Genomic DNA, 24,033 nt, shown 5'->3' with positions numbered 1-24,033 from the left:
CTTCACTACAGCATCTGAAGTAGCGTAAGAGCAAGGCTCCGAGACTGTCCTATCCAAGACCAAAGAATTCAGCATGGCCACCAGCACGCGAACTACACCCCGGCAGCGTAGGCTCAGAAGATCAACATCCAAAGTCTTGCCCAATAGAGACCCCACAGCCCATAGACCCAAGAAGTGTCGGAGTGTGTGAGGAACTCCTACATGTAACCAGACTTGCTCCAAATCAACTTTATGAGGAACCGCAGAAGACTGCCAGAGTTCCATTTCCGTAGGGCGCCTGCTGATTATATCCCTGATCCCGACTTTGTTCCCTTCCTCTGGGAGAAGAGGAATGATGATAATGACAAAGGTGGGGCACCTGAGGCTGAGGATGATGATGCTATGGACACTACTGAGGGCCGGGCTGACCCTCCGGTTTCAGCTACTTCTCAGGTGCACAGTGCTGGTTTGGGCGGGACTTCTGGGACACACACCCAGGTGAATAGTACTGTACTTTGTGTAAGTACGTTCTAAGGAAGAGACCGTTTAAAGTAAAATGATGTGTAAATAAATATTATGATCATTCTAAGCCAGAAAAAGGACATGAGAGTACTTAGTTTTTCTACTTTAACGGTATATGCTACTGAATGCACTGATTTAGTGATTTGTAACTACCATTCCCACGGAAAAAAAAAACTACCATTCAGTTACAGAAGCTAAACCTTAGAAAAAAAACTTGTTGAACAATGGTCGACTAACCACAAACCAAACACATGCTAAGATCAGCATCTGAATTTAAGCTTTAGAGTTGTAAAGAGAACTTACAGGAAAACAGCCAAGAAATTATCTCTGCGTACGTTAAAATCGATCAGAGCTTCTGCATTGAATTCACAGCTAGCAATTCACTTCGGGCTCATCACATACGCATGTTACGATCCATCATATATGCTGCATGAAGTTCACAGCAAGCCAGCTGACTGGCGACAGTAAAAACGAAGCAGAATATTCTGACTATCTGAAACTGCTCCATCCTAGGAATCCAATACATTACACTGCATCCGTGACATGTCAATTTGATGGTAGCACTCTTAATCTACTGTCATGGTTGCATGTGGTACATGTATATACTTTGGACACATGCTGCAACCTTGATAAATCATGTGATCTCGCTGCTGCTTTTACAAGTTTATATACCCATAAGAATCAATGGACAACCGAGACATGGAAACTAGCAAGCAACACCTAGCAAACTTCCTCTCCCCCTTGGAGACAAGTACCAAAAAGGGAAAAGAGACTACCGAGACTAATGGCCACCCAAGAAGATCACTCATCGCCGGCGTCGTCGTCGGCACGGGCAGGAGACTCGGCGAAGTAGTCCTCGTAGCCTGCCTCCGGGAAGGTGAACTCAGGTAGCACGGACAAGGCTAGCACGGACAATGCAAGAGCCGGAGGAGCTTCATCATCACTAACTTGGGTATCACCAAGTGCACGGAGGCGATCCTTGTACAACTTGATGCGATCATAGGCAAGCTTGTTGTGGTTCACAAGCTCTTGAGCATTGAACTTGCACATGTTGAATATGGAGCGCTGTGCCTTGGCCATGAACTTCTCAAAGCGGCTCAGGGGTGATACCACCGGCATGCTCGGGGGCGCTACCACTGGCATTGGGGCGTTCTTCTTGTTGTCAAACCGAGGGCTCCAAACCTTATGAGAGCAATCCATCTGAATAGATGGCACAAAGGCGTCGTCGATCATGGCTTGAATGAAAGGCCCATAAGGGAGACTGCGCCCTTGAGAGTAAGAGGCAAGGCGCATCTCATGGAAGATGAAGTCAGCAACATTGAGCTTCCGGTCCAAGATGGCCATCTCCAGCATAAGATCAATAGCGAAGTTCCTCACGGAGAGGTAATCGCCACTTTTGGGTACAAGAGTCCAAGTGAGGCACTTGAAGAGGAAGGCATACTTGGGTATCATGGCGGTGGAGGTACCAACGAGCTTAGAAGCATGGCCCGGAGGATAAAGAGGTGCAAGAGCCTTTGGATGCAACGCAAGCCCATTGGTAGCATGAGAATGGATGCTATAGCCTTGTGCCCCATTGAGGCCAAGAAGGTCGGCAAACCTCGCAAAGGTGCATGAGAGGTGTTCCCCACCGGTCATCCAATGCACGGTCCTTGCTTTATCCTTGGCAAAGAAGCAAGTGGCATAGAATTGAAGGATGGCTTCCTCATTCCAATCTTGCTGAAACTCCATGATGCCCTTCAATCCTTTGGCTTCAATAATCTCCACCACACCTTGCCCAAGCTTCATCTCATTCTTGACAATGAATGGAATATCCATATGCTTGTGAGGTGAACACATGTGTGACCGCGGAAGGATACAGATGCTCTCATAGATATCTTGATGCTCAAGCTTCCAAAAACGAGGATCAAAGGCAGTCCGTTGAGACCTCCTCCCGTGAAAAGCAAGTGCGAGACGAAGCTCAACATACTCATTGGAGGCCATGGTCCTGTAGTCAACCGCCACATAACGCTTGTCCTTCTTCGGCACGCTCCGCACCATCCTCCTGCCAAGAGGGGCGGAGAGCTTCTGGACCACCTTCTTCTTGTTCTTACGGGCCTCAAATGAGAATGCCGCGAGATCCTCTTCTTCTTCTTCCTCTTCCTCCCCCTCTTCTTCTTCGGATTCTTCAATCTCAGCAGCACGAGAGGTAGAGCGCTTGCGCGCGCGAGCTACTTCATCACTATCGTCGCTTCTTCTGCGACGAGCACGACCATCACCATGGCTAGAGGAGCCAGGCCCGATGTTCTCGGTCCGTGCCATGGCGGCCTCCTCCCGAGCACCCCCGGGCGTGGGGAAGAAACCTGGTTGGTGGAGAGGGAGATCGGGAGGGGGGAAGAGGTGGAGTGGAGGGGAAGGGGCCGGGGAGGGTTGGAGGCGGCGGGGTGGAGAAGGGCGACGCCGGCGGCGGCTGAGGAAAAGAACAGAGGGGGACGGCGGCTGGGGAGAAAAGGAAGATAGAGAGGAGGACCCCCTAAAAGGAAAACAGTGGTATCTTAGAGTATCTCCACTGGTTTTTGCCCTCCCACGCCCGAAATCCGGGGTTAATTTCGTCCGGATTGGACGAAAAAATGGCGTGTGAAGGGTCTGTTTCCCAGCCGCGATTCCATTTGTGGACGGCGATTTAATTTTGAAATACGAAAACTTGACGAAACACGGTAAAAACGATTAAATTTAGACTAACTTTGATGATATTTACTATATAAAAGGGCGAAGTTCATACATAGAGGCCGAATTTGGGGAATACAACTTTAACTACTGAAACACCGCGCTCTACATGCCGAAATGGCGGTAGAACACCGTGTAGTCACCGTCGCCGGCATCATCGTCGGAGCCGTCGTCGTCGAAGCGCGTCGGCGCCGCCGCCGCCTGGCTGCTGGTGCTCTGGCCGGAGTTCCCCACCGGCCACTGTTGCGAGGCGGGGACGGCGAGGGCTTGTACCACTCGTCATCGGACTCCTCGAGGTCGATGACGGGGACGGGGACACCGGATGGAGGAGTCGCAGGCCGGCGGTAGCGAGCGGCTTGCTCGACGAGGCGAGCCTGCCGCTCCGCCTCCTCCTTCTCCCACTGCTCCCTCGACCAGACGCAGGCCTGGTCGAGGGGCATGGCGTTCTCGGCGAGGACGAGGTCCTGGAGGGACCTCGCCATGACGGCCTCGAAGATTTCTATCCTTTCCTTGGCCGGTGCAGATAAGAAGAATTCCATCATTTATCGGATAAGCAAGCTAAGCCAGAAGACAGATAGTTATATGCAGGGCTTCAAGGAACACAGTAAGTACGACATCTAATATCTACCTTTCCCAATAAGAAATTGATATGCAGTTATACACTAATCAGACAGCAATTCTCATCGTTGATAAACCTTTGTATTTTTGCCTTGCAGTAGCACTTGGACCAAAACTTTCAGAAACTGTGAAAGGGAAACTAAGCGTGGGTGCAAAGGTTCTCCAAGCTGGTAGCATGGACAAAGTCTTCAGGCAATACTTTCCTGTCGAGAACTTTCCAGTGCTATCTTTCAACCACAGCTGGCCCAATAGCTGGAATGCTCTTCATCTCAACTCAGAAAATTGCCTTCCATAGTGATAGGCCTTTGGATTTAACATCTCCCAAGGGTCACATCACAAGGGTGCCCTACAAGGTAACTAAAGCAAAGTCCCCTCTGGTTAGTAGCTTAAGTTTACTGGATGAAAAATCTGGTTAAGAACTATTTCGACATTCATTTGAAGTCGAAGCTTATGAGATTTTTGTACCCTTCCACAGGTCATGATTCCTGCAAAGAGGATAAAGAGTGCTGTAGTGAGGGAAAATTTGTATAATCCTGATGAGAAATACATTGATGTGGTTACGGTTGACGGTTTCGATTTTTGGTTTATGGATTTCATCAGTTACACAAAATCATTCAAATATCTTCAGCATGTAATCTCGGAGCTGAGATGACACTGCACTTATGTACTATCAGTCATACTGTGTACCATGTTGAAATGGTATATGTACATGGGGCAAGTAGAATTGAACAATCATACTGAAATGAAAAACATTTTTCTTGATGATGTTCTCCAAGCTTATGAACTTGCGATATGCTAAAAGGCCAAGGAATCATTTCGATACATTTTCCTTACCAAGTGTTTATAGCATTATATATAGAGGGCTCCATTCTTGAAAGAAGAGTTCATCTAAACCAAATGTAGCAGGAGAGTGATTATGTTGAAGGCCACATATAATGTTTTGTCATTACAGGAGATTGTACGTACAACAGTTTTTGTACCTCATGTGACAGTTCTACTTAGCTAAGATATGTTTACGGGAACTCTTTGCCACATAATCATCTCGGGATCATGTGCATATGAAAGTGGATTATCAACTCATATGGGCATATTACTTTTATTGGTTATTTCATTTCAACATGTATTTTTTGTTACTGTTACCATTTCAGGTTCCTATTAATTCTGATATGTGATGGGTGCTAGTAATGTTTCAGTAGAGCAATAGGTATTACCATATCAGTCACTAAAAATCATGATAGTTGCAGTCATCAGCACTCCGATACAAAAACACTGAAAAGCCAACAATCTTCCACAACAGGGTACAGGAACTGAGAATCAATGATATAATTGCATAAGGAGTTAGGAGGTAATCAACAACACATATTTCCTTATTATAGCCATACATTCTTGCAAATGACTGCGTAGAAAATACACATTAAAATATGTAATTACAGCAACAAAAAACGACAGAGTTTCGTTCCGTAAACTAAAAAAACCCTCCTCCAAAAGCCTAATAAATACTCCCTGCGATCAATAGCCACACCTAATGGTTTATGGAATGGGTAGCATATGTTTGCTAATTCAGCTGTGCATGCATGGATGCTGATTGACACCTTGTGTTGATTAATTCCCAGTAAGGAAAAAATGGAGCTACTTTGTACCACAGATGGAGATAGGCTAATATGACTATACAGCAATGGTTTAGTACCATCAAAAAAAATCCAAGGTGACAACAATTGAAACTAATCATATAGTACTATATTTGAAGACAACCTTTCTGCTGACGTTATTAAAGCACTGGGTATTATATGATCATGGTGATCAGATGATGACTCTGCAGGCGAAAGTGATGACTTAAGCATGCTACTTAATTCTATCAAAGATAGACATTTTTTAATTCTTAAGCTACCTCACAATATTTAAATGGATAGAAGCAGGGGTCATTTCTTACAGCAAAAGGAAGTTTGCGGAGAACTATAGCAGGTCATGAATTTTATGCAGAGCATATTAAAGTTACACATCCAAGCAGTAGCATGATAATGATTAGCAGGTTACCAACCAAGACAGTTTTTACCACTCAAGAGCAAGGAAACAAGTTTCAAGCGATAAGACCTTAAGTCGCATAAGAACTGGTTAGTACCACATTTCCATGTGAAATTAACCCTTATGCGAAGAGGCAAAGAGAAGAAACTCAAAAGAATGAAGAAATTTAGCTAGGATTCATAACTATATTTTAAGTGCCTTCAGGTGCCTGTTCAAACGCAGACACACAAAGAAAGTCATACTTAGCTTCCTCATGTCATGAGAACAGTAAAACCACAATCCTTAAGAGTGAGGTGTTGTACACACAGAAGGTTCTAACGTTTATTCGATGGGAACATGCTGCATTAAACATAAAACAATACACAAAAGGTGTTGGTGAACATCTTAAACTTATTCTATCATTCTGTTTATTTTATATTATTTGGCCGTCTTACTAGTTTTGAACACTTCTAAATGACTAATGTTTGAGCGGCTTCAGGACTGCACTTTTAAGCTTTTAAGGCAGAAAGATGGGTACAGGGATTCTTCAGGCCAGAAGTATTGATTTTTTGAAAGAGAAGGGGTAAGAGAGACCACATCAGCATATAACTTTTTTAATAAAGGTAAAATATTTGCAATAGAAGAGGAGGCCAGGAATGCACGAGCAACTATGTACTAGGAAACTCTTAGCCTTAGTAAAAAGAATAAGTCTGCCCAGCCTCGGAGGGTGGTCATAGATTCCTCTTTGCATCTAAAAGAACGAAAAATATGATATCTCTATCCTGAAGATGAAATCTCCCCACTGAAGTCCCTATTTGTGCCAGCAAGTGAATCTAACAGGGCAGTGGAAGAAAGGATGATCCGCACATTTCAGGGGTACCAATGTTGCATAGGAGTATAGGACACTAATGTTGTGTCTTCCAAACACATATTCGGAGAGCTGGGAAGTTGCTGAAGGTTTCTCAGTTATACCTATCAATTGAATCTGTCCTGTAGACAGCGTCCTCTTTAAAAAAACAATAATGATTCCTTCTATAGTGAAGACTCATGTGATTAATTTCTTCAAAATGTTCAATTTCACAATGTCAATGTCCAATTTTATTGAACACTTGCAATATGCTCAACTATGTGTGAATAGTAAGAACACACCTCAAAGAAACAACAATGTGTTTAGTGCGGAATAGAAGAGTTGCATAGAACTTCTTTTGGTCAATGGAGCTCATTACGTAAAAGAAATCTTAAGTATCTGCACGCAGCAGGAGTTGCAAAGAAACAGTTACTTAAGGGGCTGCAGTGTTGTTTAGAATAGAAAACTTCAGGTATTGTGCCTTGTAAACTACAATGTCTTGATTTCGTAAAAACAAGAAACAGTTGTAACAGCACAAAATATATCTTGTCTATATTTGCATTCATGGCATGAACAGGTAGAAGCATGTGCCTGTTTGCCATCGGGCAGTTAATAAATAGCATGCACCACAAGTACCAATGAGCTTGTATCCAAATATAGTGACATAAAATTGAAGCACCGTGAATTGGGCAGATCACAGCAATTCAAGAATGTCCTTTCTAATGCAAATGAAGAGATAAGATTTAATCACCAGTAATCTTCACAGGAACACCCCCCTTTCCCAAAATGGTGGAACCTGGAGTTATCTCTAACAATAATATCTCTGCTTTCTACCTTAGCAATGAACTTCAGTGCAGAATGGCAGTCTACGCAGATGCGCAAATTCTTCTTCACAATGATTGGTTTTGTAGCAGGCATGCTTATCAAAGCAAAAGCTACGGCAATCCGCTCACTGTGATAACGCAGAATCCTCTCCTTTGCAGCATCTTCCAAATTACATGGCAAGAACCGTGTGTCCGGGACATAACCTTCCTCTTTTATCCTCTTATAGAGTTCCTCAAGTTTTTTATATATCTTTTCCTGCTGTGGGTGTGACCAATCTTCGGATGCAAAAACATGAGTTTTGTTGTTAGCATCGACCCAGCTAAATCCAGGCAACTTCTTAATCCTGCTATCCCTCATCAACTTCCTGATTGCCTTCACATCCTCCCATTGGCCCAGCGATGCATAGATCCCAGAAAGGGACACATGGACACCAGTGTTATCTGGCTCAAGCTCCATTATGTTTTGTGCCGCAACCTCTCCCAGCTCCTTGTTTCCTCTCATCCGGCAAGCTCCAAGCAAGGAGCACCAACCATAGGCATTTGGCTTGACAGGCATCTCATGTATGAATTTCTCTGCTTCGTCTAGTCTCCCAGCTCGACCATACATATCAATAATGCAGGAATAGTGCTCCTCTTTAGGCTCAATACCATGGGCATCCTTCATGGAATTAAAATATTTCAGTCCTTCATCCACTAACCCAGCATGACTGCATGCTGTAAGCAGGCTGACAAACGTAATGTGATTTGGCCTGATACCACTAGAGGTCATCCTATCGAAAGCTTGGATTGCTTTCCTACCATGGCCATGTTGTGCTAATACATTGATTAGCGCATTCCAAGCAATATCAGTACGGTGTTCGATCTCATTAAACAACTGACTGGACAAACTTATGAGGCCACATTTACCATACATATCCAAAAGGGTGGAACCAACAAAGCAGTCACTGATAATATTTGTCTTGGTCACTTGAGCATGCAACTGCGCACCTTGCTCAAGCAGAGCCTGCATAGCACAGCCCTTGATCATGCTGGAGAAAGTAAATTCATTGGGCTCAACTCCTTGCCTCCGGAGTTCAATAAACGTCCGAAGGGCGTCCTCAACACGGTCAGTCTCTATGTAGCCATCGATGAGCGAGGTGGCCGACACAACAGTCCAACCTTCAGGGTCAACCTTCAGCACGCGAGCAGCATCCTCCATATCCGCAGCCTTAGCGTACATGTCAGTGAGTGCGTTTCTCACAGCAACCTCCCGATCAAACCCTTCCTTCATTACACTACCATGGATGGTTCGGCCAAGCCATCTATCCTTGAGCCCTCCCGATGCACTCAAGACACTGCAGAACACGTGCTGATCAGCCCGAACCAGTCCCTCTCGTTTCATATCCCGGAAAGCTCGAGCGGCCTCCGCAAGGCTCCCGTTCTTGGAGTACCCATCGATCATGGCAGTCCACGCGACAGCATCCTTGTGCGGCATTTGGTCAAACACCCTGCACGCCTCAGCCAAGAGCCCGGACTTGGAGTACATATCCGCGAGGTTGCTGGCGACGAAGAGCTCGGAGTCGAAGCCGAGCCTGACGCCGATGCAGTGCAGCTGCGCGCCGGGGCGTGGGGCAGCGAGGGCGGCCGCGGCGCGCGCAGCGCTGGAGAGCGCGAACTGCGTGGGCGCGAGGCCCGCGCGGCGCATGGAGGCGAAGGCGGCTAGCGCGTCGGCGTGCATGGAGTTCTGGGCGAGGCCGGAGATGAGGGTTGTCCAGGAGACGAGGTTGGGGCGGGGCATGGCGTGGAAGAGGCGGAGCGCGGACGTGACGTCGGCGCAGTGGGAGTACATTGTGATGAGGTGGTTGGTGAGGAAGGCGGAGGCGGCGGCGGCGCCGGAGAGCACGAGGCGGGCGTGGAGGCGGCGGCCGAGGCGGAGGTCGCCGGCGCGGCCGCATGACTGGAGCGGGGCGGCGAGGCGGAGCGAGGTGTGGGTGTCCGGTGGGCGGGAGTGCTGGCCGCGGAATTTCCCCATGCGGGTCGGCTGGAGGGCCAAAATGGTGGTGGCCCTTATTTATGTTTTTCTTTTGGAACAGATTTTTCTCTTCCTCAATGCAACTATGCAATGTTTTTATCAAATCATTAGCTAAGCCAATGAAATGGCTCACTCTTTAGCTAAGCATTGCTATTCTAATAATTTGTGCTGTAATTGAGATGATGATCCTCCTAGTTTTCTGTTGGATAGGCTTTCGCATGATGTAAGGATCATTTGATGTCAAGGCGGCAAGTTTCTTACGCACTCTTTTCCTCACCAGGGGACTGGGAGGTTTTTAATGAGACGGCTTGCTGACCTAATATATGGTGTTTTCAAAAAAAAATGCAATGTTTTTATCAAATCATTAGTTGAGTGGGGTAAAACAGTAACCAAAATAAAACTATAATAGCACAAAACATGTGCGTTGCTATGGCGCCGTAAAATCAACTAAACTTACTTTTATATGTGTTAGATTTGTAATAAAGATCACACTACTTCAATTTAATTAATATATCAATACATAAATTATGTTAGTTTTCTTGGGGATCACATGTCTATAGCCTCGCATGGGGACACTTTTTATCTCGCGTGATGACACCGATCCGATCTCAATCAACCAATCCAATTCTCTCGAAGGATATGGAGTTATGGTTCACCTTCAAAATTCTTTTCAAAACCAATAATCCACACAGAAGTGCCTATTATAATAATTTAACAAGTGCTCACAAATCTAAAAAATAATATGATGTAATTTATAGCTATCAAAATATATTTTATTTCATTTTGATTTTTATCTGTACAAGTGTTTGTCTCTACCGACGTCTAAATCATGAAATTACTAACATGCGATGTCGTGAAAGAAAAAAATTCATAAGAGGAAACAAACAATCCTAGTGTTCCTATTTTTGAAGGCGGAGAGCAAAGAGCCAAAACAAATTCTTCTTCCACTGCGTGTTGTGTTCCCAATGGCTTAGGATGTTTTTCATAAATGTAATAGATAGATGGACTAAAAATGAAAACTGACGAGGAGATAAGATAAGGTCTCTAGTATATATTCCATCGCGCTGGCAGCTTTACCTTCTCCTGTGGTTCGCTGGATCTTCTTTTGTTTGGGTCGAGGGATCGTTCGGCGCACAAACCACTTTATTAACTTGACGGTGGCAAGTACCGTAATTGTGATAAAAAAATATAGATAATTAAAAAACGGACGAAAAGTAGGGAAGAAACCTTACTTCCTTTATTAGTAGGTAAAGATAAAGATAAAGATGAAGATAAAGATACATAGAGCTACAGAAAATTCATATTATTAGACACAAACCGCATCATTATGAGCTGCTCACTCCGTCTATAAAAGATTTATTAGACTGGTCACATACTTTTAAATTTAGATAAACTTATAACATTATTTTATGGTCAGAGGTAGTACATATGTCGTCGCTTAAGCACTAATTATCTCATTTTCTCCAGAGGCCAAACAATATGCGAGTCTTGCTTACAATTTTGCAGGTTTCTATGAGATTTTCAGCTAGAGAGCGCAAAAAATGACAAGACTCTCCAGTTCCCAAACCATTACCTGCCGGTACAGAACTTCAATCAATTCCGCAAATTTTGTAAGCTTGTACAGATTGGAAGTCTTTTTCTAGGAAACAGCAAAATTCTGCTACAAGCTTTATTAATCAAATCACATATATATCACCAATTATGAGAGAAGCTATAAAATGTGGTGGTTCATCTACCCAAATACATGAGAGTGAAGTCTTCTTTCTCGCTAAACAATCAGCTACACAATTTATTTCCTATTATGAAAACTAAACTACAACCAATCTGATTGAATAATTCTCCGAAAAACATCCTACCTCATTAGGATTTAGGAATGGCTAAGGCTCTACAAATGGCAGAAGCTTTCACAGTGTTTGCACGGGATCATTGCAGGCTGCAATGAAGCTTCATGCATTGTCCCGAAACACCGCCCCAACTCTACATGTAAAATTTTCTAGTTTAAAACTTCAATCCACATTTATGTGGAACTTTTTTCCTTCGGTTTAATCCACACACTCTTCTATTAGCTGAGTTCTTGGACTTATATTATTTTCAGTGAGTACACAAATGGACATAGCGGTGATTGGAGTTGGTGGTACTCGCTCACCATGCACCATTTGTCTTCTCATCCACCAAATATACCATGACACCACGATGATTAATCTTTGACATCATCAGCATGTTGTTTCACCAAAAGTTTCTCAAGCACCCGACTACCTGCTCGATCAACTTGTAACACATCCTTAAACAATAGCTGATAAACGCAATTTTGTCCATAATTCCTTTGCATGTAGACAGCCAAAAAGAACATAGTATTTTATATCTTCACAGTATAAAGTACACCGTCTGCATTGACTTGTGGACGCACATATATATAGTATTAAAAGTCAACCATATGTGTTGCTTTAGGACATCTAGCCACGCGGCAGCAGTGCAGCACACTCTGCAACGGGCTATTACTTGACCGCATAGAGATACATACATATTACAGCAGACAAAATGACAAGAGAAGAGCACTGAGCAATCACCAATCTCCCTCCTTTCAGTAGTATACCTTAGCAAGTAATTACATCACAACTCAGTGGTTCTTGGGCTCTGCAAAGAAGCCCCTCTGTGGAAGAACTATACAACTCGCCCTCCACGAATCACATATCCAGTCCAACACATTGGACTTGGCAGCACTCACCACAAATCTCTAGGACTAGCACTGACGTGTAAAATGCCGGCGCGTCTACTACATGGTTATACATAAAAAATCACGAAAACTTGGAGGTGTTGAGCCTGCCCCACCACTTTTTCTTGGCAGAGTTGGGGGAAGAATCGTTGCCCCCACCGCTGCTCCCCGTCGTGGCGAGCTTGTTGAGGATCACTTTGGTCTCCCTTATGCGGGAGCTGAAATCCTTCTTCCACGAGTCGAAGTTCTGCTTCAGCCTGCGGAGCTCCATGTCCGGGTTCAGGCTGGCATCCGCCTGCCCAGACTTGACCTCGACCAAGAACTTGGCGTCGTCAGCGAAGACCTGGCTCCGCTGCTCGAATTCCTCCGCTAGGCGGCCGATGACACTGATGCTGGCGTTCATCTCTCGCCCAGTGATCCTCGGGACCAGCTGGGAGCCCCCGCCGACATGATTCCCGTTGGTCTCCCAGCTCTGCTCCACGGATGAGTCGGACATCCTAGGTGTATCGTCCAGAGCAAGGCTCTTCTTTGCTACGGAAAGGCTTGACTGCAGTGATCGCATCTGCTTCTGCCACATTTCCTCCATCGATTTCATTTTCTGCTCGTACTCTAACCATCGGTTTTCGTATTGCTGAAGCCGTTGGTGCAACATCTCATTCTCTTCATCCTTTTCTCGAACTGTCGCCTCGGCCCTCAGGATTCGCCTTTGTAGCTCAGCCAGGAAAGATGCCTTGATCAAAATTTGGTCACCCTCTGCCTCCTGGAAGAATTCAATGTGTGTAAACCGCAAGCATAGAGTACAGATTTTTTTTTCTACAGTTCTACCTCATGTCTTACATGCATACTAAGGGGGGAAAACAGTAACAGAGAAGAGAAAGAGACATAGTGTACCTTTTTCGATTCAAGTTCTCTCAACACGTTCAGTAGATCAACATTGCCGGCACATCTTCTAACAAGACAACCACGGATGCCTTCACATATATTTAAGACAAAGGGGACCAGAAACAATGAGTCATATTACCACTTCTGTCTATGCAAAGTCTTACGAAAATAAGAACAGCATTCTTACCAGATTGTATTACCACTGAAGCCTTCCTTATCTTAAGGAAATATCTTCTTGCAAGCCAGCCTCTTAGATTTCTTTGCAGAAGAGTAGCTGCCCTATGTTTCCTCAACAGAGATGAATAAGTTTGTCTTGCATTCTCACCACGAATGACTGCAAGATAAGAAGAGCGACCAGCCCATACAGTAAGATGAGCAGGAAAAGATACAGGAACAAAAAATACAGAAAGGTGCATAAAGGCAGTAGGCTGGATGTTGTACATGATTGAAGAGCCAAAACTCCTCTCATCCGTTCAATTGCATGCCGCCGTGCTTGATACCCTCTGAAACAGCTTTGAACCCTTAAAACACCATGTAGAGTACGATTTCGAGTATTCTCAAGTTTGCCAATCTTCAGTTCCGAAATATCAACAAACAGAAGATACTTGTCATTATAAGCTTAAATAATAGTAGACAAATGTATAGACAACATCCAAAGAAAAAACAATTATGAATTGTAAATTTTAGGAAGGACCTGCAAACATGTAATGTCCACTCATATAAATATCATAGACTAACGGTTTTACTTAAAAAGTATGCCACCTGATACACGATACAGGAATGGAGGTACAGACACAGTGATGCAACATTGTCCTCAGGTATAACTTTAAAAAAAAATAATACATCATATACACAATATAAGAGGGACAAAAGACGAGCCGCGCATTAGAAGATTGAGAGCCTCTAGTCATTAGCTAAACAAATCACCAGGTCTAGCTCTAAAATTCACGAACCACTGTGCTCTTGGCTTCCTCTTAAAAAGCATCCCCTACCTATGTTTTTCGTTATTACATATTTGAAGTTGTCATCTTGTTGTATACATATTATTTCTATTTAGACGCCTGCTGTGTGTATATCAGTGCTGCTTTACTACATGGATCTTGTGATCCCAATTTCTGTATACTCTTACTCCTAGTAAAACTGTAGAATATATATGTTTGATGCCTTACTGCCTCTACAAGAAAATCACTGAATGTACTAAGTAATGTCCTTACTAGACATAGCAATTTATTAGCATGTCAGTAGAATAGCAAATTAGTAAGCTGCTCTGCTGTAAAGAATCAGGGAGTATCTGGAATATTTATTTGACTGTTAAATAATATTGAAAGTCAACGCCAATTTGAGTATCAGGAAGTATCTGATAAGGATACATAGCGTAAACAGAGTACTCAGTGGCAGAGCCAAAGCCCGGCATGCCCACCATTGAAATTTTGTAAGAAAATAAGAATTGAAGATTTGGATGGGCAAAACATTCAACGATGCAACTGTAGTTAACTCTGGCCATGCTCAAATAATGGGCTGCCACTGAGAGTACTAGAATAATGTATGAAATACAATAATAACTCAAGGGACGTTAATGAATGAAACATTCAACGATGCAACTGTAGTTAACTCTGGCCATGCTCAAATAATGGGCTGCCACTAAGAGTACTAGAATAATGTATGAAATACAATAATAACTCAAGGGACGTTAATGAATTAAACAACAACTGTTTAACTGACCTGACCAGTTCGGAAGAACAATTTTGTATAGCCAACTTGATACATCTCAGGCAAAATGTTGAACTGATGAAGAATTGCAACCGAAACACTAAGTGGATCTTGAGACGCGACATCCTCAAGAAGAAAGCCATACCTGATAACTTGAATTGTTTAACTTCTGCACACAGAAAAAAACAGATGTGTAATGCATATACTGATATTTGTTTTACCGGCGAGCAAACTTCTGATGTGTCATTCTTGTTGGATACCCAGATCTCGAAATTCGTACAACCTCAAGAACCCCACAGCATTTGAGCTGTTGGAGCACAAGTTCTTGTCCGTAAATGGCAGGGAGTTGCAAATTGTTTGGTTTAATACATCGTATGAAGTGTGGCGTTGTGCTTTCAAGTCTTTGCATAAGTTGGAACAATTGTCCCTGCGAAACATTTGAACAGTTGATCAGATTCATTTAAGATCTCATAAAATTGTTATTTGTGTGCACAATTTTCTTTACCTTAAACTTCATTGCTACACTTAACTTCTGTGAATCAGCAACACTAGGCCTATATGGAACGGATTCTAGATTATCTGATTGAGCAAGCATCTTGGATGCAAACATTTGTGGTATAGACAATTTGCATTTGGCAAGAAACTGAATTGAGTCCATGTGCAACAAATCTCTATTCTTCTCTAGAAAACCTGATGTGTCATATGCCACCTGATCATAAAGGAAATGCTAATAAAGTCAACAAATGGTAAAAGAAAGATAATTGTGAACATAACAGTGGATATGTGACAAGTTCCAACCTCTCCTGCATAATGACGAACAGTGAAAGCCTTGCCCCTTTCTCCTCTGAAGCAAGAATTGTTGTCAAGATGTTGCTTGAGCTTGTTCGCAAAAGTAAGGTCTGTGGCATTAGGAAACGTAGATTCCTCATCCAGCAGAGACAACAACCCCAGTGGTTTCTGTATCCAGTAGAAACGAGACAAAGAATGAAAGAGGCAAACAGTTATTACTGACTAGTAAATAGGGTTCATGTCAAGTTAACAAGATATACAGATACAAAGAGAATGTCAGACATTTTATTAGGTCCTCAAACAACGATAAAAAAAATTGCAAGTACATGGTTTTTTTTTTTTTTGCCATAGGACACTACAGAAGTCACCAAAACTCCAGCAAGGTTAACCAATATAGAACTTTGTGGCAACCCAGATTCCATTATGATAAGCCAGTTATAGCTTATAAGTTCTACCCTTGTTTCCTAATGCTAGTTACAAGGTTAGGCTGAGTCAATCAAGCAGTATTTACCAAGTTTATAGAACCCATGTATTCCTACAAATGGAAGTATATGCATATCTCGAATTCGGAGGCTTTAATTTTAAGGAAGTGGAGACCTTCTATCCAAAACATTTTGATTTTTAGTAGTGTATTTTGAGCTAAGAAATGATTGCATAATATGGAAATAGCAATTATTGGTACATGAACTTAAAGCATTTCCAGCACAGAATAATATAATTACAGTATAATTTCATAATGATGCCAACATTGAAGACAATGTAGTGACCCATACTTTCTCGAATAGATTCAAACAATCCTGGTTATCCTCAAACTCAACCTTAGCCCAGTCAATGCCATCCTCAACATATTCCTGTTCACAGAAACCACATATTTTTCAGACAACTTCTACAGGAAAGTCAATAAATCATTGAGTGACTATATAGCAATCTTGGAGTCAATATTAGAGTTTGCTCCACCATTAGAGTTTAACATTACAGTTGTGACAGGATTTGAAACCATAAATCAGTAAGAATAATAGAAGCAACAATGTTCTTATAAAAACAAATTAGTGAATGATGTTATCGTATTTTGAGATTGGTTAATGAACAAGAATAGTCACTATAAAATTTACACATGCTGGAACCTAGCTGAGTAAACTGCAACGCTGCAAGATACACCTGCTAGTTAAACCATAACAATAGCTCACCTCTTGCTCGAGCTTAAACAAATGGCGGTTGAAATGTTGTTGTAGCCTCTCGTTGGCATAATTAATGCAGAACTGTTCAAAACTGTTCTTCTGCATATTGATAGCATGCCATGAGAATACATTTGACAACGAAAATGTGATGCCAGCAGGTCAAAGGTAAGTTCATTACATCAAATGATTCAAAGCCGTAGATGTCAAGAATACTGATTGATCTCCCAGTTCGACGCTTGCCAACAGAAAGAGACTTGTTAATTTGTTCTACAAGCCACTCAAACAAACTAGCATATAGGGCTTTGGCCAGCGCATCTCTTGTGTCAGTTGCCTGCAATATCCAGAGAGAAGTGGGTGCATAAGAGATGAAAATCGCATAGCATGTCATGCTACTATTTTCCCTAGCCTTTAGTTGAGAAACCATACTAACCTGTGCAAGGGTAAGCTTCTGGACAATATTTTCATTATTAACTTTCATGTGACGCTTTGACAGAGCTAAATTGAGATCTTCAATACTGCAGCCAAGAAGTCTTGAAACCGTTTCAGCAGCTGAAATAAGATGGTAATTTGTTTTCAATCCTTTAAAATTGCAGTATGATCAGTATGTAACACTGATGATGTCTAACAATATACTAATCATCAGCGAAGACCACAATATAGTGGAAGTTATTGTCCAGACGACCATATTGTTGACTAAAAGCATACTTGTTCTTTGTACCTTCTTCTACAATGATCTCAACATGATTCTCATTATCAATAATTGTGAAAGAGACATCTCCGAGCCATAGCACAGCAGAAACCATTGCGAAAACATTATCTTGGTCCTCCTTGCTGATATGGACGATGTTCATAGCTTCCTAGAAAAAATAGAAGTCAGCAAACATGACAGTGGAGAAGAACAAATACAAGTACGAAGATGCTTCCATGGAATTAGCCTTATATAGCAATGTATTTACTGTTTTGTCCCAGGTAATGTAAAAAAAAGGGTATCTTCTTTAGAATGAGGAACAAAAAAAACTATACCGTGACAGTACGGAACATTTGAGCATCATCCACGCCAGCAATTGAATAGCAGCAACTCTGTTTCAGATATTTGTATTCATCGACCTTCTTCAAATTCAACTTCTCTGTATCGAAACATTGTAAGAAACCATGTACAGCAATTAAGGATCATGCAGTGCAAAAGAGTAGAGCAACGTCGATTGTCAACATAAAGATATAATCTCTGTTGGAAACTGCGCAGCACAAAGAGTGGTTCTTGTAATACACAGAAGAAAAAGGACTATATTCAATAGAAGTTTGGAAGGATATACTTATATGTCATCATAAGTACTTCTGTATCAACCAAAATAAGACAGCAAGTAACCAATTCAGAGTGGATGAATAGATTGTATACCTCTGAGAGTCGGTGGAGCACCAGCACATAGCTGATAAAATATATGGTAGGAACGCTCACCAACTGCACACTGTACAACCCTTGACTACCATAGTGGAAAAAGGTGGGATTAGATTACTTATCATAAAAATGCATTTAGATAAGGAAAATAAATAACCAAAGGATTTGAAGTTACCTTCTCAAGTAAAACTGTCCAATTGTGCATGCAGCAAGAGCATTAGAAAATTTCATCAATAGTAGTCATAAATTAATTTCAAACAAGAAAATGCTAACGACATAAAGCAGGTATACACGGTAGAAACTGCGTACATGTTTGAATCATGGCACCACATATTCTTCCAGTTGTACTGAAATGAATTTCAATGAGCTTTCCCTGTAATAACGACAAGAATATTAGCCAAACTTTGTTCTGCAGACTGCAGTACAGTATTGTTATACCCACAAGAAAAAACTTACAAAGCGACTTGAGTTATCATTTCTTAATGTCTTTGCATTGCCGAAGGCCTCAAGTATTGGGTTGGTTTGTAAGATCTCATATTCAATGCCACTTCCACCTCCAAGAGAAGCCAAATACTGCATGGCAATCTTTGCAGTTTCTGTTTTTCCTGCTCCACTCTCACCACTACATACAATAATGGCATCATTCATTCATTTGCTGACGATATCATGGTTTAAGTAAGAAAGGAATACATTTGCTTTTTTAAATTGATGTCAATGAAATAAAAAAGAACTGAAACTGCAAACTTAACTGCTAATTATCCTACAAAGTGAACATTCACTATTTGTATAGTTTTCTTATTAGATTTTTGCATGGTGTACTAATCCACTGTCTATTCCAATATAAGGAGATACTCCCTCTGTCCTCAAATAAGTGTACTTCTAGGCTTGTCCTAAGTCAAATATTTTAAAGTTTGACCGATTTTATGGGGAAAGTAACAACATTTATGATACCAATTTAGTATCACTAGATCTGTCTTGAGATGGAGTTTCATATTATACAGATTCGATGACATATATCTTGCTACTTTTCCAATAAAGTTAGTCAAAGTTTAAATTTTTTGACTTAGTAGAAGATCTAGAAGCACACTTATTTAAGGACAGAGGGAGTCCAGAAAACTAGAAATTTTGGAGCCACAAGATATCTAACACATTTATTATTACTTCAAGTGAATCGGGTAATGGAACAGGTAAATGAGATTATAAAGTTTGGTGTGACTATTGAATCTGTTGGAAGGAAGCGGAGTACTCAAGTCCCAATTTTTGTAAGACAAACATCAGCGAAATTTTTAATATCCCTGAGGATCCTTACAGTGTGGCCTGAACTGAACCGAGGGACAATGCATGTATTTATCTATCAATGAGGCAATTAATGTATGTACATTTGGCTGGTTGATTCATTATTTATTTTGTTCAGCAGACTCAAGAAGTAGCAGAAAATGAAACCGTACCGATCCCAACAACACATTTCATGTTACCCAAATAAACACATTTCATGTGGCTGGACTAAATGAGTAGCAGAAAATGAAACCATGCCAATAAAGGTGCAACGTATATACAATAGGAATCCCACTGGATGTTTCTTAGGGAAAAAACAATACCAACCTTATAATAATGGACTGGTTAACTTCATCTGCAAACAAACATGGCAATTAGTTAGGCATTGATGTAGATGATTTTCCTCAAAAAAAAATGTGTAGATTGTATCACCAAGACAGATGTAACAGCAACAGCAGACTGACCTCTTTTCATTTCACGAAGGGCTGAATCTGCTATTGCATACACATGTGGACTGTCCATTGTTTTATTCCTATATGAAGTTATATACTCATCACCATACAGCGCAACCTTTTTAAAAGGGTTGACGGCCACCAAAACTGGACCTGCTTTAGTCTGCAGCGCAACAACATATCAGTAAGAGAGCCATCGAAATCCATAAAAGCGAAGACAAGTTCTGATCTATCCTCACATAAATCATGTCTTGAGAATATCTGTACTGCAAGTTGTAGAGCACAGATGGTTCACTTAGATAACTCAGCTGCATAAGATCATCCACTCCATCAAGAATTTCAGGATTCGCAGGCTGAAGGCTCTCCGTTTGTAATCTTAGCACCTTATTAAATTGCAAGAATGGGAGTCAAATTATCATGATTTCAAAGTGATAATAAATCTTGCGCGCAGATTGCAGGTAGCTTACCTTCCCTTCAGGGACCTTTACTACGGACTCGTCACCAGAGGTGGTAATCACAGTGCATAAGGCCCAGTCGCCATTTGGAAGCTGACAAAAAACTCTTTGCTTCTGCAAGAAGTGTAGGGTGGAAGGTAAATTAGCATTGTACACCAAGTTGAAAAACAGATCCAAGCGTACAAATTGCATAACTCCAGAAGTTGTTCGATTACGAATTGCCTGCCTAATAACTAGCTAATGCATCTCTTAATTTGTGACATAATAACAGTATTATGTGTAGTATAACGGGTAAACAGAAGAGGCCAAACTACCAAAGACGCGGCAGCAAATAAGTATGAACCACTGAAACACCACTGGCAGTTCAAGATTTTAAATGATGAAGCTAGATTTACTGGCTTAACAAACCCCTGCTACTAGCAAACACAGAAATCTACTTAACGGGTGGAATGATGCCGGATCACATTTTCATGACAATCTACTAGAAGGCAAACAGCTAGTAGAGAAGAAGACATTCCCAGAACTCTAGGCAGAACTTCACTCGGCACTCAGGCTGGCACTTTACAGTTGTGTTTACTACTGGTTGTTGGAAATAACCTCTACTGCGGGGTGACGTACCAAAACAGCAGCAGAAATTCCAGTTATTACTGAACTAAGAAAATAAAGGGGCTCGGCAATTCGGAAATCACGAACAGACCAAATCTGAAGCATTATTATCCGTAATAAGAAGAATTCTGGCATCTGAGAAGTGTCCGAGAAGAGAAAGGGGCGGGGGGAAAGGAGAGAGAAGTAGGAGAAAAGCACCTTTTTAGCGCCGTAGGAGCTGGTGTCGCCCCATCTGGTGTCGCGCTGCGAGGAGGGGCCGGCAGGCGCGGCCGGCGGCGCAGAAGACGCCGAATCGGCCTCCCCGCCACCTTCGGCGGCGCTCTCCTCCTCCTCCTCCGCTGTCGCCGCCGCGGAGCTGTATGGCGAGTCCGCGTCCCGCTCGGCCGGCGCCGCCTCCTCCTCCTCTACGTCAGCAGCGCGGCGGCCGACGCCGTTGGCGGCCGGGGCGGCGGGCTTGGGCGGCGCGTGCCTGTAGTCGAGCGGCATGGAGCGGGTGGCCTGCAGCTTGGCGGGCCCCCGCGCGCGCAGCGCGGACGACTTGCGCACGGACCGCACGTCCACCGACGCCATCGCGGGCGGAATCAGCCCCCGCGGCCGCGGAGGAGCGGGACTCCCTGCCTCCCGCGGGATCTCCGCCCGGGCAGCCTCGAATCTCCTCCCGGGCGCCAATCCACGCCTCCGCCCAGCAAAAAAGCTAGTCCAAATGAAACCGCAGGAAATCACCGCAGAAACGAGCCGATCTGGCGAACCGCCGCGGAGGCCTCGGGAATGGCGGCGCCGGCGGAACCCGGATGCGTGAGGCCGTGGCCGTGGCCGTGGCTCGTCCAACCTCCACCACCGCGGCGGCGGCAGCAGCAGCTCGCGTACGGCTCTGCCTCTCTCTGTGTGCCCGAGAGCGAGCCAGCGACAGGGACAGAGAGAGTGGTGGGGAGGAAATATTTTATTGGAATTAAGGTGGCTCGCTTTTAGTATCGGGAAGGAATTACTTACTTGGGGGCTTGGTTTAAAAATGTTCAAATCCAAATGGCGTGGCCGGGTGGGTGAGAGGTTTGGTTTTGAATCCGCCACATGGCGCTGCTTGCTCGCTCGCACAATAATTCGGCCTGCGGGTAGGATCAGCCAGATCCAGAAAAAAAGAGTGTGGCTGTGTGTGCGTGTGTGGGAGTGAGCAACGGGTGGCCGGATGTTGTGGGGGTGGTAACGGCAAGCTAACGGATAGTACGGCCGTTGCAGTACTTGACGAAAAAAAGGCAAAATGGGTTGAGGAATTAGGAGCAAAATAAATTCTAGGAAAGGTTATCCATGCACACTCTTGGTAAGAGAAAAAAAAGGTATCTCTTGACTTTTCATCCTGTCCTGGGCGGTGCCACCGCATGTTTAAATCGGATGACTGAGTTAGCATAATTTGTTTCTTTATTTCATTCAGGAAGCAGTCAATTGTTGGCAACGCGTATATACGCATTGATTCTGAAGCAATGCCATTTTAACATTGTTTGTCCACACGTGCTGCAAAGATATCTTTCAAGAGTAAGCTGCTTCTTTTGATTTCACTGAAAACTGTTGGAAAAAATGAATAGGAAGATGAATCAAATGCTATAAATATTCAATGGTTTATTTCAGACAAACGGGTCAATGGTAGAGGAAGTTTGTCCTTGGGACCGGTTTCACAGAAATACGCGGGAATTTCACAATCCACTTGGACCTATTTTCAGACCTCGTACGTATAAATTACTACCTGACCAAAATCTTTAGTAGTAGAATGTTAGCGCTTAGGTCTTGTTTGGTCGGGGGAGGCTGCTCTACTAAACCTTGTTCACGCTCCTGACTTTCAATCACGCCTGAAGTTATGATTTTTCCACCAAGTGTTTGATACACAAATTCCGACACTCGGCCATACCGGGAGAGGCTAGCCTTCACCGGTTGGCTTTGCATAGGCTCGGACTAGTGGAAAGATGAGAAGAGTCGGAGCCTACATTAGTTCCTCGAATGCATCGTTGGTGAAGGGAGCTGACGGTGGTGACCATGGTCGGTCAGTGCTACACAAGCCAAAGTCACGAGGCAAGCACGAGACGACAAAGGAAGAGGGTCCTAGGAGGGTTGAGATGAGGCGGGTGCATAGGAAAGGGAAACGACACTGATGTGGGGTTGTGGAAACACAAGTGTGTGGTGAGTGGCAACGATGGTGGCAGTGATATATGGTTCAACGAGAAGACGTGTCTTCTAGAGGAGGAGAGATGAGAGAGAAGGAAAGATGTCACTAACCATTTTTCACTTGGTGTTGGTGATCTAGGCGGAATTTTCAGGTCATGGATTTAGATCCACGGAAACAGATTATTAGGTGTGGCTCCACTCTCATTTTTGGTGGATTTAGGAGCCAGAGGTCTTATTAATTCATTTCCATGTGTATTGCAGTAATTTGACTATGTTAATTAGAAGCAGATGTCCTTCTATCCATACGAACCGAACATTCAAGTTCATGGTGTTTGCCAATGTTTTATACCATACTCACTATGTTTCATGTGAAACAAACTAATTGTATGCTTAAGTTTGATGTTTGTCGAAATCCACCACTAATATTTTGAAGGTATTTATCAAGAATAGTCCTTCCGGCATTCTGTCTGCGAGAGTGGATCATTTTTTTGCCCGTGAGCATAGGAAGACCTAAATTAACGGAAAAAAAATGTAAGTTTGAAAATCTACTCTTTTTTGCGGTAATGAGGTTACATACTTGCAAAGTTTCCTGGAACTCGGGAGCTAAACAAACTCTAGTGGCTTGAGGTCCCTTGTGTCATCAAAACATATTTTTGGACAATACATGAGTTGCCGTGTTCACCGTAAACGTCCATTTGACATTGACTCATTATTACTATAGATTAAGTTGTTTTGGCTGCTGCTACGAGTAGTAGAAGGACTGATTCAGCATTATGCAGGCAGCTTTACAGGTGGCGTCATGTTGTCAGAGTAAAAGCGATCTTCCTAGGGACGGTTTGTCCTCCCATCGACTGGGACATCCCCGTGAACTTCTAACGGTCGCTGCGAATTGACGTCTCAGCCCCTAGTACGCCTCAGCAG

The 24,033-nt window shown here is 43.1% G+C and overlaps 3 protein-coding genes and 1 pseudogene across 3 annotated transcripts; 1 reads left to right on the top strand and 3 right to left on the bottom strand.

The window, feature by feature from the left end:
• Positions 1–966: 966 nt before the first annotated feature.
• On the bottom strand, positions 967–3,008 carry LOC139830382 (uncharacterized). Its single transcript, XM_071818379.1, has one exon. It carries the CDS (start codon positions 2,797–2,799, stop codon positions 1,303–1,305), a length of 1,497 nt encoding a protein of 498 aa, XP_071674480.1. The 5' UTR covers positions 2,800–3,008; the 3' UTR covers positions 967–1,302.
• Positions 3,009–3,684: 676 nt separating this feature from the next.
• LOC127333131 (putative GEM-like protein 8) lies at positions 3,685–4,522 on the top strand (annotated as a pseudogene).
• A 2,660-nt stretch (positions 4,523–7,182) lies between these two features.
• LOC127301427 (putative pentatricopeptide repeat-containing protein At5g52630) lies at positions 7,183–9,523 on the bottom strand. The gene has a single exon (XM_051331663.2). The coding sequence runs from the start codon at positions 9,503–9,505 to the stop codon at positions 7,418–7,420; it is 2,088 nt and encodes a 695-aa protein (XP_051187623.1). The 5' UTR covers positions 9,506–9,523; the 3' UTR covers positions 7,183–7,417.
• A 2,538-nt stretch (positions 9,524–12,061) lies between these two features.
• LOC127301418 (myosin-1) lies at positions 12,062–21,932 on the bottom strand. Its single transcript, XM_051331653.2, has 23 exons — positions 21,160–21,932; positions 20,368–20,469; positions 20,140–20,283; positions 19,913–20,063; positions 19,776–19,803; positions 18,630–18,795; positions 18,483–18,546; positions 18,349–18,362; positions 18,174–18,258; positions 17,801–17,904; positions 17,496–17,634; positions 17,208–17,326; positions 16,956–17,108; positions 16,787–16,876; positions 16,373–16,450; positions 15,609–15,767; positions 15,316–15,519; positions 15,032–15,237; positions 14,823–14,955; positions 13,542–13,671; positions 13,288–13,434; positions 13,110–13,189; positions 12,062–12,978 (listed from the first exon to the last, which is right to left on the bottom strand). Exons 1-23 carry the CDS (start codon positions 21,529–21,531, stop codon positions 12,301–12,303), a joined length of 3,546 nt encoding a protein of 1,181 aa, XP_051187613.1. The 5' UTR covers positions 21,532–21,932; the 3' UTR covers positions 12,062–12,300.
• Positions 21,933–24,033: the final 2,101 nt, after the last annotated feature.

This window comes from Lolium perenne, chromosome 1, assembly GCF_019359855.2.
Source record: "Lolium perenne isolate Kyuss_39 chromosome 1, Kyuss_2.0, whole genome shotgun sequence".
Taxonomy (NCBI): Eukaryota; Viridiplantae; Streptophyta; class Magnoliopsida; order Poales; family Poaceae; genus Lolium; species Lolium perenne.
This window is presented reverse-complemented; position numbering and strand designations above follow the sequence as displayed.

Bases quoted from the DNA above. Each gene is read 5' to 3' on its own strand.
- LOC127301418 (XM_051331653.2), bottom strand. From the start codon at position 21,531: ATGGCGTCGGTGGACGTGCGGTCCGTGCGCAAGTCGTCCGCGCTGCGC. The intron at 18,796-19,775 runs GTTGGTATTGTT...TATTGTATGTAG, and splicing joins AACCAGTCCATTATTATAAG to TGGTGAGAGTGGAGCAGGAA. The intron at 15,520-15,608 runs GTTGGAACTTGT...CTTTATGATCAG, and splicing joins TTCGTCATTATGCAGGAGAG to GTGGCATATGACACATCAGG.
- LOC127301427 (XM_051331663.2), bottom strand. From the start codon at position 9,505: ATGGGGAAATTCCGCGGCCAGCACTCCCGCCCACCGGACACCCACACC.
- LOC139830382 (XM_071818379.1), bottom strand. From the start codon at position 2,799: ATGGCACGGACCGAGAACATCGGGCCTGGCTCCTCTAGCCATGGTGAT.